General features: G+C 36.3%; 1 protein-coding gene across 2 annotated transcripts in view; it reads right to left on the reverse strand.

The window, feature by feature from the left end:
• The window catches only part of LOC106667156 (sodium/potassium-transporting ATPase subunit alpha), a 62610-nt gene extending 54076 nt beyond the window's left edge, over nucleotides 1–8534 (reverse strand). For both annotated transcript variants that reach the window (XM_014394886.2, XM_014394884.2), the window contains exon 1: nucleotides 8396–8534. In XM_014394886.2, coding sequence (XP_014250372.1) covers nucleotides 8396–8410 — 15 coding nt within the window. In that variant the 5' untranslated portion in view covers nucleotides 8411–8534. The remainder of the gene's footprint in view (nucleotides 1–8395) is intronic.
• Between the last annotated feature and the right edge of the window lie 4216 nt (nucleotides 8535–12750).

The raw sequence follows: 12750 nt of genomic DNA on the forward strand, positions 1-12750 counted from the left end.
TTTAAGAGGAGCGGGAATGCGTCTCTTCTCGCCATACATTGTAAATGCATACTTGACATTTATAATATCCAAAATATTTGAAAAACAATTTTAAAAAAAGGATTGTTTGATTTTTAGAAAAATATAAAGTGATTTCAGATCAATAACATGGCTTTCGCAACCATGAAGTAACAAGATGCATATGTAAAAATATTGTTGAATCAAAGTTTGTACTAACTAATCTTTTTATGTAAGGTCTTGGTCGAAATGAAAAAAGTCGGTGTCACGAGCGGGATTCGAACCCACGATCTTTGGCTTGATACGCCGCTGCTGTAACCACTTGAGCTAACGTGACTTCGATCCACTCGGACACCAACTCCCCATCTCAACCTACAACCTTTCTAATTTTCCCTCCTTTTTGCCTTTTTTTCATTTCAATCAAAACCTTACATAAAAAGATTAATTAATTGAAAGAAGTAATTTGGTTAATAGGCCACTAAATATAATGGGTTTTTAATAATATTGTTTCAACTTACACTTACAAACACTTAAACTTACAAAAAGCTTTCGATTCTGGCATGATCTTTTATTTAGTAAGCTGATTAGTATGGACTAAGAGAGTACTATTAAAATGTGTAAAATGTGTGAGAAAATTAAAACATAACGAATAGTGAATAAAAAGATAAAGTGCATGATGTCATTAGCACTAGGCGCATAATGAAATGTGGGGTAAATCAAGGAACTGTTTTATGTCCAATATTGTTTCAGATTTATATTAATAACTTATTTTCTATAATTATTAAAACTAAAATGCTTTCTTTTCTCTTATAGTAACTAATAATGATTAATTAAATAACTTTAACATCATAATGCCTTGGTTTTTATGAATGTTTCTTTTTATTAATATAAACAAAACGTCAATGATGTTATTTTCACATGGAAAAAAGGCTTTGAAAATCCTTCTCAAATGGAAATTGATTCTCAACTCTGTGATTATACCAACCATATAAACTGCCACACACACCTAGGTTTGTAAAGGACTACAAATATCTAGGAATATAATTAGACTTCAAATTAAAATGTACAAAACATGTTGAATATCTGGCTAAAATGGTAAGTGCGTTAATGTTTGAATTTGGTCAGCTAAATCAGTTCCTTGATTTGAAATCATTAAGGTGTGATTATTTCGGTCTATGTAAATATTTGCTTTCTCATGGTATCTTAGCTTGGGGTAACCTTTTCAATTTGAGTAGTGTTATTTAGAATTTTAGTAGTGAAATTTAATATTGAAGTAACCATCAATTAAATATAGCACGTAGAACACTTAAAAAGTAATATTAAATAAAGACCTCACGTTATAGTACTGATAAGTTATTCAAAGAAGGAAATTTATACAATGTTAAGACATGTTGAAATGATACTTAATGCTAAGAAATTTCTTTTCAACTTTAATAATTTTAAAAATTTAAATAAGATAAAAAATCATACTGATAGCTTGATTGTTAACGGATTTATTAACTATAAACTTCATTTATATAGCATCTCCTGACCTCTACACAAGCTCATGTTGTACTTTAGAGAGCAGGCTGGACAATAAAAATTGTAAAAACAAATAGTCTGGAACCAATAAAACCACGATGGTCGGTTGAGTAACAGTAAATTTAGTTAATAACTATGTTTTCAGAGGGTGTTGAATACTCTAATTATTATATTTTGTTTGTATTATGTAACGTTTTTGCTTATAATTTTTAAAAGGATAAAGTAAAACTACAAGGTTTGAAGCCCCATTCAATACCTGAGAAATGTAAGGTGTATGGCGTGTGTATTAAAGTATATAAGTTATGTTTAGCCCAACTTGTACTTAATAGATACTTTTTCTCAAAAATGCTCGACGTTTGGATAATTGAAAACGAAATATAAGTATTTAGAAAGGGGGTGAATACTGTTGCAAAATGAGCATGTAAAAGTGTAAAGGGCGTCCCATTGTAAAATACTTTGGAAAGGAACCCAACCGAAAGCCCTTTGTTTAAACAATGCTTTTTAATTGGAAATACCATAAGAAAAAACCCACATCTGAAACGTCCGCGATAATAAAACGCGAATACAAATAAATCCCGGAGGAATTTCAAATTGAAAATTCACTTTCCGCTGACGGAAGACTGGAATGCAGTGACTTTCACTAAAACGGCACGTTTATGGCACAGGCCAATTAACTGCCAATGAACTAGGGCAAAGGGGAAGAATTTGTGTTGAGGCACGATTTTGTTACAAGTATTAACCAATACGAAGTTCAAAGTCAGGATATTCTTGGGACCTAAGTACAAGCTTATTACAGTTAAGTCAGATTATTGGCTATCATCCCATTGGGTGTTAGAGTATAATATTACAAATGAGTTCTATCTACTTAAGAAACATTCAACCAATTCACCTTTTCATTTTAATTTTCGTTTTAATGAAAATTTACAAATGTAGAATTCAATAAGCAAATTTAATGGTAATAAAGAATAATTGACTTCTATTGTCCAGAGCGGAGAAATCACTCGGTAGTGACATTCCGATGTAGGAAGCCGAAGGTAAACACTTGTCACTCGCTATCACTCAAGTTAAAATCATGAGGCCATCCACGTTTCAGTCGGCGGAGTGTGGTAGAAGAAAGTTGGGTTACTAAGGGATTGGGATGACCAGTGAGTGAGGATTTTGTTGTATCTTGATTTGATGGCGTGAGGCATAAGGGATGTTGAGGTCATGGTGAAGGGTACGATTTGATATATTGGCGTTTTTAGTGTGTAAGTTTTTTAAAAGCAGTATTTTCTGCTCAAATGATCTTATCATCAGTCAACACTTTCTATTCATTTATCACAGCCCAACGTAACAGCCATCAAATAAGGAGTTTACTTTGAACTAAAGCAAAAAAGTTATATAATGCTTCCAACTGTACTACTCGGCCCATTTGAGATTTGAGCTGCTAATAAAATAACCTCTAAGACAGAACGCCTTTTTTGTTGAAGAATTCATTATTTTGGATTAAATAAATTTGATAGGTTTGTTTACCTGCTTTGTTATTTAAGAGTGAAAAGAACGAATAATTGAGAAATTGTACTGCCCAATTTCTTATTTACCCCGTTTTATTTTCCAAAGGAAAATTATGAATAATGCAAAACAAGTAAATTCGAAGAACAACCGACGAAAATTAAAAAGGTTAAAATACACAAATTGGTGATGATTCATTGGTGCAGTTCAAATTCCTATAAACCCAGGTGTTACTATTTTATAGAAATTTCTCCACGCAAATATTTATTTAATTTTACATTTTTTATGAAAATAGCTAAAAAAAAAAAACATATTTTGTACAAATTTAATAAAAAATGGAATTTTTTGATTTTCATAATAAGTAATGCGCTTATTTTAACCCTTTCTGGTCTAATGTCTTGGAGCAGGACGAACATTAGCAATTTTGCTAAATGGTTAACGGGAAATCCTTTGAGTTTAGCGAAAGAGAGTTTAAATTGGCGCCGAATAAATCAGTGTTGCCAGTACACTACGGAAACAGCAGGAACAATACTGCGCCCACCCTAAACCCCAGGGGTTTCCTTCTAACCTTAAACAAAATTGCTAAAGTTGGCGTTAATCTGATGCAACTTCAAGAAAGGGTTAAATTATATCGGAAACAATTTGTGTTTGGCTAATATAACAATCGATACAGGATGAAATGGGCTGAAGAGCCATGTCGGAGATGGAAGATTTCAACAAAATTTTAGATTGGCGCCAAAAAATCAGTGTTGCCAATACACGGGGTGAAACAGTGAGGGAAAACACTGCACCTGATTAAACATTAGCGAATTTGCTAAATTTGGTGTTACCTTGAAGCACACGAGTAATATTACAAACAAAAATTGTAAAATTAAATAAATAAACGATGTATTGTAACCCGCAACATTATTATTTTTACATCTTTGCCTGGAGAGAAATTCCATAAAATAGGGAAACCCGATAAAAATAAAATAAATAAAATAAAGTTTGTAATAAAACTGACACTCTCAACACGACACACAAGAATGACACAAATACGCTGAAAACAAACACCTGAGCCCTGAAGATGATCTCAATAAAGATCGAAACGTCGGCACGATAAAGAAAATGTTTTTCTAAAACTTACGTCACACCAGACCGCATCTCACGATCTCCGAATAATCACTTGTAATAAAATATAAAAATCGATTTTCTGGTATTTTTCGATAATTAACATTCGTTGACGATTTATTCTGAGTCAATTTAAAACTTGAAATTGTGTCGAATGGACCACGGAACATAAATAATACGGGTTTTGCTTTGGCCGTCACCGATCCACACATAACTGGCTATCCAAACCCTGACCTGATTTTGACATCGGGGTCTCTTCTCTTTCTCTTTCTTTCGTTCTGTCTCTCTCTCTCTCTCTCTCTCTCTCTCTCTCTCTCTCTCTCTCTCATCTCTTTGCATTTTACATCTCTTTGGCATGTTGGAATGAATACTTTCCCTTTTTAAATACGACGAAGGCAAGGCTTTATAATTTAAAAAAAAAATTAAAAAACTATGTCTATATATACATACATACTACTAAAAGGTAACCATGGAAAATCGTCCACAGGACAGGTAGAATCGAGTCAAGCCTTAAGAACTGGAGTCTTTTATTATTGACCATATTGACCAGTTGTGAGTTTCATATTTCTCGTTAACTTTTTCAAAACAAACAACCAAATTCAATGAACCCCCGAGATTATTTTCAAGGAACAATAAATTATTCATGTATTCGATTACGGTTGTTTTCATTATATGCTCCATTTAGGTCAGTTTTTTACCATTTATTTCCATGATCTCAAAAACTCTTAATTAAAAAAAAATAAATTACATCGTTTATGAACTAGTGAAAAATTAGAGTTAAAAATAAATAAATATTTGCTATACAAGGTTGATACCTATGATAAAAAAAAATCATTGACTAAAGCTAAATTGCAAAATTTAATGATCCTCTCTTCTAAATATTTAAACTCTACCTGATCTGATGCCAGCCCTGGGGAAATCCTTCAAATTATATAATTTGGACAAATTAAAGATAAAAGAAATTAAAATTCCTACAGTTTTAGGTAGGTTTTCGTTTTTTGTTATTTTTATTTTCAAATGATAGTTTAGCCAAGTTTACAAAAATGAGAGTACGACCCTGTTTGATATTGATCAATCATTGACCACTCATCTCGACAAATTCGGTCTATGAATAATTCAATTGAAAAGAGATGTTATTGTCCATGCTGGAAGGGCGTTTCTTTTTCACTTTTGAGTCCGACCATCACCTAAGTTAGGAGATTATTGTCTAAATATTTCAATTCGACCAGAACTGACGCCAACCTTGGAGGAAAATCCTTCAAATTATATAATTTAGTCAAATTAATGATGAAAAATTCAAATTCAAAAAAGTTCTACGGCAGGCTTTCGTTATGTTTTTCGGTTATTTTTATTTTCAAACTATAGTTTAGGAACGTTTACAAAAATGATAGTATGAGCCTGTTAGATATTGATCAATCATTGATCACTCATCTCGACAAATTCGGACAATGAATATTTCATTTTGTATGAGACTTAATTTCCAACCTGGAAGGGCATTTCTTTTTCACTTTTGAGCCTGACCATCATGTAAAATATTGAGATTCCATTCTCAACATAATTTCCTTAAAATTACCTGATCTTATGCCAACCAAGAGAAACTCCATCAAATTAATAATTAAAATCCAATTGCTCGAGGTAGGTTCTTTTTGGTTATTTTTTTTTCAAATTACAGTTTCTATTGTACCTCGTCATAAAACCAACTTTTAAAGTTTTTACTGCTTAGGTAAATATCAACTAAGATACAATATATGTGATTCACACATGATTCGTAGGACTTATTTTAGTGGAACCCCACAATCCGTCAAATGAACATCAATGAAGTCTTTAGTTCCAACTGATTTAAACCTTATTTTATTTGTGAAGCTTTTCGCTTACAGTGAAGCATCTTCAGCTTTACCCTAATTTAATTAACATGTAAAAAGAAAAGAAACCAAACATGAGTATGTACCCTGTTTTCTGTTACATATAAACAGGCCTATTATTGTCATAAAATTCGAAACTTGGAAGCTTTATGATTATACTTGACATTCCTGTAAGCTTTTAAAGGAAGTGTTTGAAAAAAAATATTCCGTAACCGTTTATTCTGTATTGATAATAATGGACAACACGAGTCCAATTTTTTCTTGTTCTCATTCGCATTCGAGTACAAACTATTTACATACAATTAGACTAATTAGCTTTGAAGCTGAACTAATAAGCTTTAGAGATCGCCTACAGTTTTAAATTGTTTAGAAAACAATTTGAAATATGTGTAGACATTCTTCTCCTGAGGTACGTCAGTAAGATGAAACTTATAAACAGTGCCTGGATAAAGGCCGTTCCAAGTGTTTCATGCTTTCGGCTTTTTTTGTCTATTTTAAAGAGAAAGTTGACTATTTTGAGCTGGTAAAGTAAATTTGTCTACTGTAAGCTTATGCGGGTCGATGTGATTGTGTAGCAAGAAAGCACTGGAGTAATGAAGGTTGTTTCAAGTCTCGTCGGCTTTTTTGGACTATTTCGACTGAGTAAATTTGTCCACTATAAGCTTGTGCGGGTCGATGGGGTTGTGGAGCAAGCAAGCACCGGGGGGACAGTGACGGCACTAAGTCGTGGCACACTCGGCACACCGAATCGATACTATTTGTCCTCCTTTTGTGGCAAAATTGTTTTATTATTGGATTTATGGATCGGTGAAATAAAAACGATAATCAACATTGAATTATCTGAATCGTGTTTTATTTTTTATTTAACAAAAAACTGTATCTTTCAGGTGAAGAGACTTTGTATTGGCCGGTCGTGTTGAAGAAGAAAAAAATCAATATTTCCTATTGGAAAACCGGGACGGTAAGTACACCTAGGCACGAAAGCTTTTCGCCCTTTAAAAAAAGCTCAATCTCTCTCTCTCTCTGATACGATAAGATAAATATATATTTTTAAAAAAAATGTCGTGAATTGCAAAAATTCGTCTGTGATGTACACGGCAGAATTAGTTACATCCAGTAGACGAAAAATACAACTTGTGAGCTTATTGGCTTTTTGATATTTTATGACTGGTTTAAAAGGTGATAAAAGGACCAGGAAAGTGTGTGTTGGAACTGTTTTTTTGCTCATTTTTATCTCTGACAAACTCAATATACAAATTTGCATAAGGTTTCAAGACGAGGATATTTTAAAATTTTCTTCCTTATCAACTTCTAAAAAGATTTGCCAGTTGAACATATAAATGTTTAGAGAGCAAACAGTACGATAGTCAAGGCAAAATTGCAAATTTCTTTCTTTCTTTTTTTTTTTTTTTTGTATAATTCGTCAAAAAGGTTATTTTTGCGACTGGTTCGGACAAAACCCGGTATCCGACCAGTTTTTGAATCGAGCCTGTGTTGTTTTGAAAGATTTTGTTGAAATTTGTGCGTTCTGTTTGAGTCAAACCGGTCCTGGTCCTAACAATGACGAGTGCCCCTGTATCTTTGCCAGCATCTAAATTTGGTTTCCTAAAATGATCAAAATACTCAAACTCCGACCTCGACCTGTATAAATTAAAACCTCAGAAGACGAGGTGGATAGAAAAATCCTAAAGGATCAATGCTAAGGAAGACAAGCTTTCTACAACATTTTGTAAAATCTTTTTTTTTAGATAAAAAGTTGATTTTTTTTATTCTTGTAGTAATTCCTGAAAATAAAAGCTTATCTAAATTGCTAAAAAAGGGGGAGGCCTCGCTCCGAGTGTACAGGCGCACTTTGTTCGTTATATCACTAATCTTAACTTTTGAATTAAAAAAACTTCTCAATTTTTTTTTCTTGGTGCTCATTCAAAAGGGAAATGGTTTAATCAAAAGAGACGTGCCGGTCGGCCGTGGAAGTGGGGGAGCCAATTGACATGAGGACGACTACGTTATAAGAGATTAGCCGCGTTGGACGGTCAGTCCTTTTTATAGTGGACGTCGAAATGGACGGACGACGCGTCGCATGGCTATTTTTTGTCTCCACCGCTATTTGTTTTCTAAAAAAATCGGGCCGTTTCGAAAATCGACCGGGGCGAAGCCTAGCGGCAACGACACCGGCTCTTTTTTCCGTTTTTTTTTCTTCTTTTTTTCGTGGAGCATGTCGCAGTTCGATCCGAAAACGTCGGTTAAAGTGTGACACTCGGTGCAAAGGTACGCCGAGTGATGAGCGAGTGGGCGGACCGGCCGCCGGCTCGACGCATCTCTCTATTAATAAGTGCGCGTGTACATCGGACGAGGGGAATTTTTTTGTCATTTTATTAATTAATCAAAAGCTATTATTCAATCGAGGTACTGACCGCATCGCCGGACATGGTTGGATGTTGGTTAACGGGTGATACGTTGATACTTTTTTTAGGCGATTCAATGGAGTTGAGACATTGATCAAGAGAGAAGCACTGACACCCGAGAGCACTGGAACCAGACTGGCGCCGATGGGGAAAAGCTAGGAGAGAGATGCTCGTCCAGAGCCGTGACGTCAGACTGCGTCACAGATTCGGTCACCGTCGGCAATGTTCGTCGTCCGCCAGTCAATATCCACCTCGGAGGGGAAAAAGCACCGGCTCGATTAGACGTATAAAAGTTGGGACGGTCGAGACGACGTTGGAGGGTCGTTGGACGCGTATGGAACGGCGGGCGATCGCCCTGGGACCGTGAGCCTGGCGGGGAAACGGCGAAGGAGGAACCGGCCCTGAAAAGATCCAAGGAGGAAACGGTCCGGAAGGCGAGGAAATGGAAAAAGGGCGAGACGGTGCGGACAATGCCACCTGCCTTTTTCCCCTGTGCACCTAATCGTGCATGTTCCCGGTGTACCGGCCCCGCCCATAAATCCGAATCAAGAGCTTTTTGTTTGTCCCTACGACGAAAACAACCCGGCGGAATTACTACTTTATCGATTTGACACACAAAAAGATACAAACAAAAGAACGAAATCTGACTGCGGTCGAAAGAAAAAAAGAGAAAAGCTTACACTAAACATTTCTATTTCTATCAATTTTGCGAAACACCAGAACGATCGTATCATGGCACTATAGATCTTGTCGATACTAGTATTTTTTTCTTTTTCATGGTTTTTATTATTATTATTATTATTTTAGACAGTATTTTAACCTCGGGATACTGGTGTTTAAAAAAAAGCCCTTTGCAAATATGTCGGCTTCGAATGCACGACTGCTGTATTCGAACCCGGGACCTTTACCTTAGTGACAAGCTACTACCTAAACGCCTTTTTCCTCATTTAGTAATAGGGCAAATAGCAATTTGAAACTTGGCAAAGTTAGAAGCAAAGACCTATATAACACACATCTATTGATCGGTTCAATTATATCATGGAGCTATGATATGAAAAGGATATTCGAGTTAACTTAGGTATCAAAAAAGGATAGGAAAGAGAGAGAAACACCTCCTTTAAGAATGGCACCATCTATTGGTACACAGGCGGATCTAGGACGCAAGAATGTACGGGGGCAGGAGTATTCGATCCTGGAACAAAATACTCAGAACCAATGGGAAAATAGACCAGTTTTCAAGCTGAAGTCCAAGCAACTTCAAAAGCCCTAGGTTCAAACATCTTTAGCTCAAAGATGATACTGAAATGCAAAACTAAACTAAATATGTTAGGTATGCAAAAGAAAGTCACCCTCAGCTGGGTCCCAGAAGTGTGAGTAGAAAGCAAGAAAGTGGACGACCCGGCCCTTCTGTGGCATATGAATCCACACTAGCAATGAGAACCTTAGACGAAAAGACAAAAAAGAAAATTAGGTAACAATGGAACCCACTCATTGGACACAAAAATTCCAAGAACCTTCTAACAAACTTTGGAAAGAAAGAGGTGACAGAATGCATTGCAGAAGCAGGAAAAACTGCGAATCCGAACAGGATTCTTAACAGGACACTGCTAACTAAACGGGCATCTGGAGAAGATTGCCATAACCCAACACGGCAAGTGCAGATTCTGCAAAGAAGCAGAAGAAACACCAACACATCTACTACAAACTATGGTGCCCCAATCGCTCGCAGATGGAACTGTTTTGGGACGTACGATGCAACCCTAGAAGAGATTCTGAAGACCACTGAAGCCGGGCCTAATAATCAAGTTCCTTTATGAACTTAAACTCACCGTTGTGCTATAAGCACAGAACGGAGGATACAAAAGGACACAGTATAATGTACATCCCCGAAAATCTATCTATCTATCATCGAGCTATCGATGCTGGTCATGTTTTGGCTTTAACCATTAGATTCATCAATGGCTGCCTGAACTTTTCTTTATTTCTACAGCTAAAGAAACAGGGGAAACTACCACTTTATTTTTGACACATGAATTTATAATAATTTTTGAAACACCAGAACAGACCTATGTTGTTCAGGATCTTGGTAAAACCTGGTCCTTTACCGTTTTTTCGACTATTTTCTTCATTTAATAATAGGGCAAGTAGCAAGTTGAAACTTGGCAAGTTAGAAGCGAAGATCTATAAGGTACTGATCTATTGATCAAATCAATTGTTTCATCGAGCAGCCGATGCTGGTATCGGCCGTTCCCTTGTTAGCTCATTGTCTATGGTTATCTGGTTTTTGCCATTGGTTCATCTCTGGCTGCCTGAGCTTTTGTTTGTTCCTACACCTAAAATAACTAGAAGAACACTTTTTCAATTTCATCCTGCTGCTATTGTTCCGTTTCCATGTTTGTGGGAACAGCAAAACCAATGAACTGATGAGTTTTATCCATTATTTGCTGTCGTTCGTCGGCTTTTTCATCTTCATTTTCTAGTTACAATAATCAAAAGATCAACGTGAATTGGGAAAGCATAAGCATAAGTTGAGCGCGTTAATCTCTATTGGTTAGACAGGAAGATATCTTTTACTTCACTTTGTCAATGTATGTATAATACAAGAAATAAGGGAAAGTCACTTACACAGAAATATCTTATTAGTATTTATTTTTATGACCAACCTCAAGAAATATTTGCCGCTTGGCCGGCTCGTTGATATCATAGCAATAATGATGCTTCACTATGGTCCACTTGCTCCAGATTCCTTCGTTTGTTCTTCGTCTGTTAATTCCTTATTTTGTATCTCGTTATGGGTAACAAAAGACCAAGGTGAAGTAATACTGTAATATAAAAGATTGTATACAAATAATTAATTAAGATAGAGAAGACGAATAAGCTGACCATTGACCAATGTAGATCATGTTGTTTTATGCTAATTGCTATTTGATAATTGATCGCATTGATTCATCTTGGTATTTATGAGAATTTAGGAATCAACTGTTTTGCTTTTAATAAGTTTTAAACAACTTGAAATGTTGATCAGTTCAATCATACTACTGTGGAATTTATGCTATCCTCTTATCTGGTTTATCTCTCTTGCCTAGATAAACAAAAAAGCAAGCTGATATTATTGTACGATTAAAAATAGGACAGACACAAAGATTAAAGTGCATTAATACCAAGCTAGTAGGCCTATAAACCAGTGGGGTCTGAGAAAACACCTACACAATATGGTTATATACAATGATACAATCATTTATAGGTTATACAGTGAGGAGGAAGAAACTGCCACCTATGTTATCTTCGAATGCGAACAACCCACTGGAGATATAATCTAGGATACCAAGAATACCCATTAAATACATTTGCCAGAAACCACAGCACCAAAGATTGCCGGAGGACGCCTTCCTATGTCGATTCCCGTCCGCTCATGGGAGTACAAACCAACTACATGACAAATCGAGGATCATCTGCCACCGCTGTTCCGCCCCAAGCCACATCGCTGCTAACTATGGGGCAATCACTTTCAGACCAGGAACGTCGGGTCACACACAGACTTAGAAGAGGTGCAGCACTGCACAGTTGAATACGAGAGTCGAGTTGAGAGACATCTTACATTGTTAATTGGGTTGACCAAATATAACAATTCCAATAAATAGTGGTATGATTTTCGGTCATTCTTATTCCCCAACATGGGGGAAACAGTCCGCATTGCCCAGAAGGGTAGCTCTAACGTCACGTCTTCGAGAGGCTAGAACCCTCCCCAACCCCTACACACAAACACACACACACACACACCACACCCGTTAACCTGAAGGGTCAGTTGAATACGAGGGCCGAGTTGAGAGACATCTTACATTGTTAATTGGGTTGACCAAATATAACAATTCGAATAAATAGTGGCAAGATTTTCGGTCATCCTTATTCCCCAACATGTGGGAAACAGTCCGCATTGCACAGAAGGTAGCTCTAACGTCACGTCTTCGAGAGGCTAGAACCCTCCCCAACCCCTACACACAAACACACAAACACAAACACACACACACACACACACACACACACACACCACACCACACCACACACGTTAACCTGAAGGGTCAGTTGAATGCGAGGGCCGAGTTGAGAGACATCCTCCATGGTTAATTGTGTTGACTAAATATCACGAAATAGTAATTTGTTGGAAGATGGCGAATGCCCACCCCTTTCGATCATCCTTATTCCCCTACATATATACGTCAATACTCGGAAAAAGGGGAAAAAATATTTTAAAGAGGAATTAACAGGTAAACTGGATCACGGGCAAGGTGTACAAATCCATCTCTATTATTAATTCGGCCAATACTGATACAATGTAACAAACTGGCGTCATTTACAGTAAAAAC

Source organism: Cimex lectularius, unplaced genomic scaffold (assembly GCF_000648675.2).
Source record: "Cimex lectularius strain Harlan isolate CLEC.00 unplaced genomic scaffold, Clec_2.1 scaffold27, whole genome shotgun sequence".
Classification (NCBI taxonomy): domain Eukaryota; kingdom Metazoa; phylum Arthropoda; class Insecta; order Hemiptera; family Cimicidae; genus Cimex; species Cimex lectularius.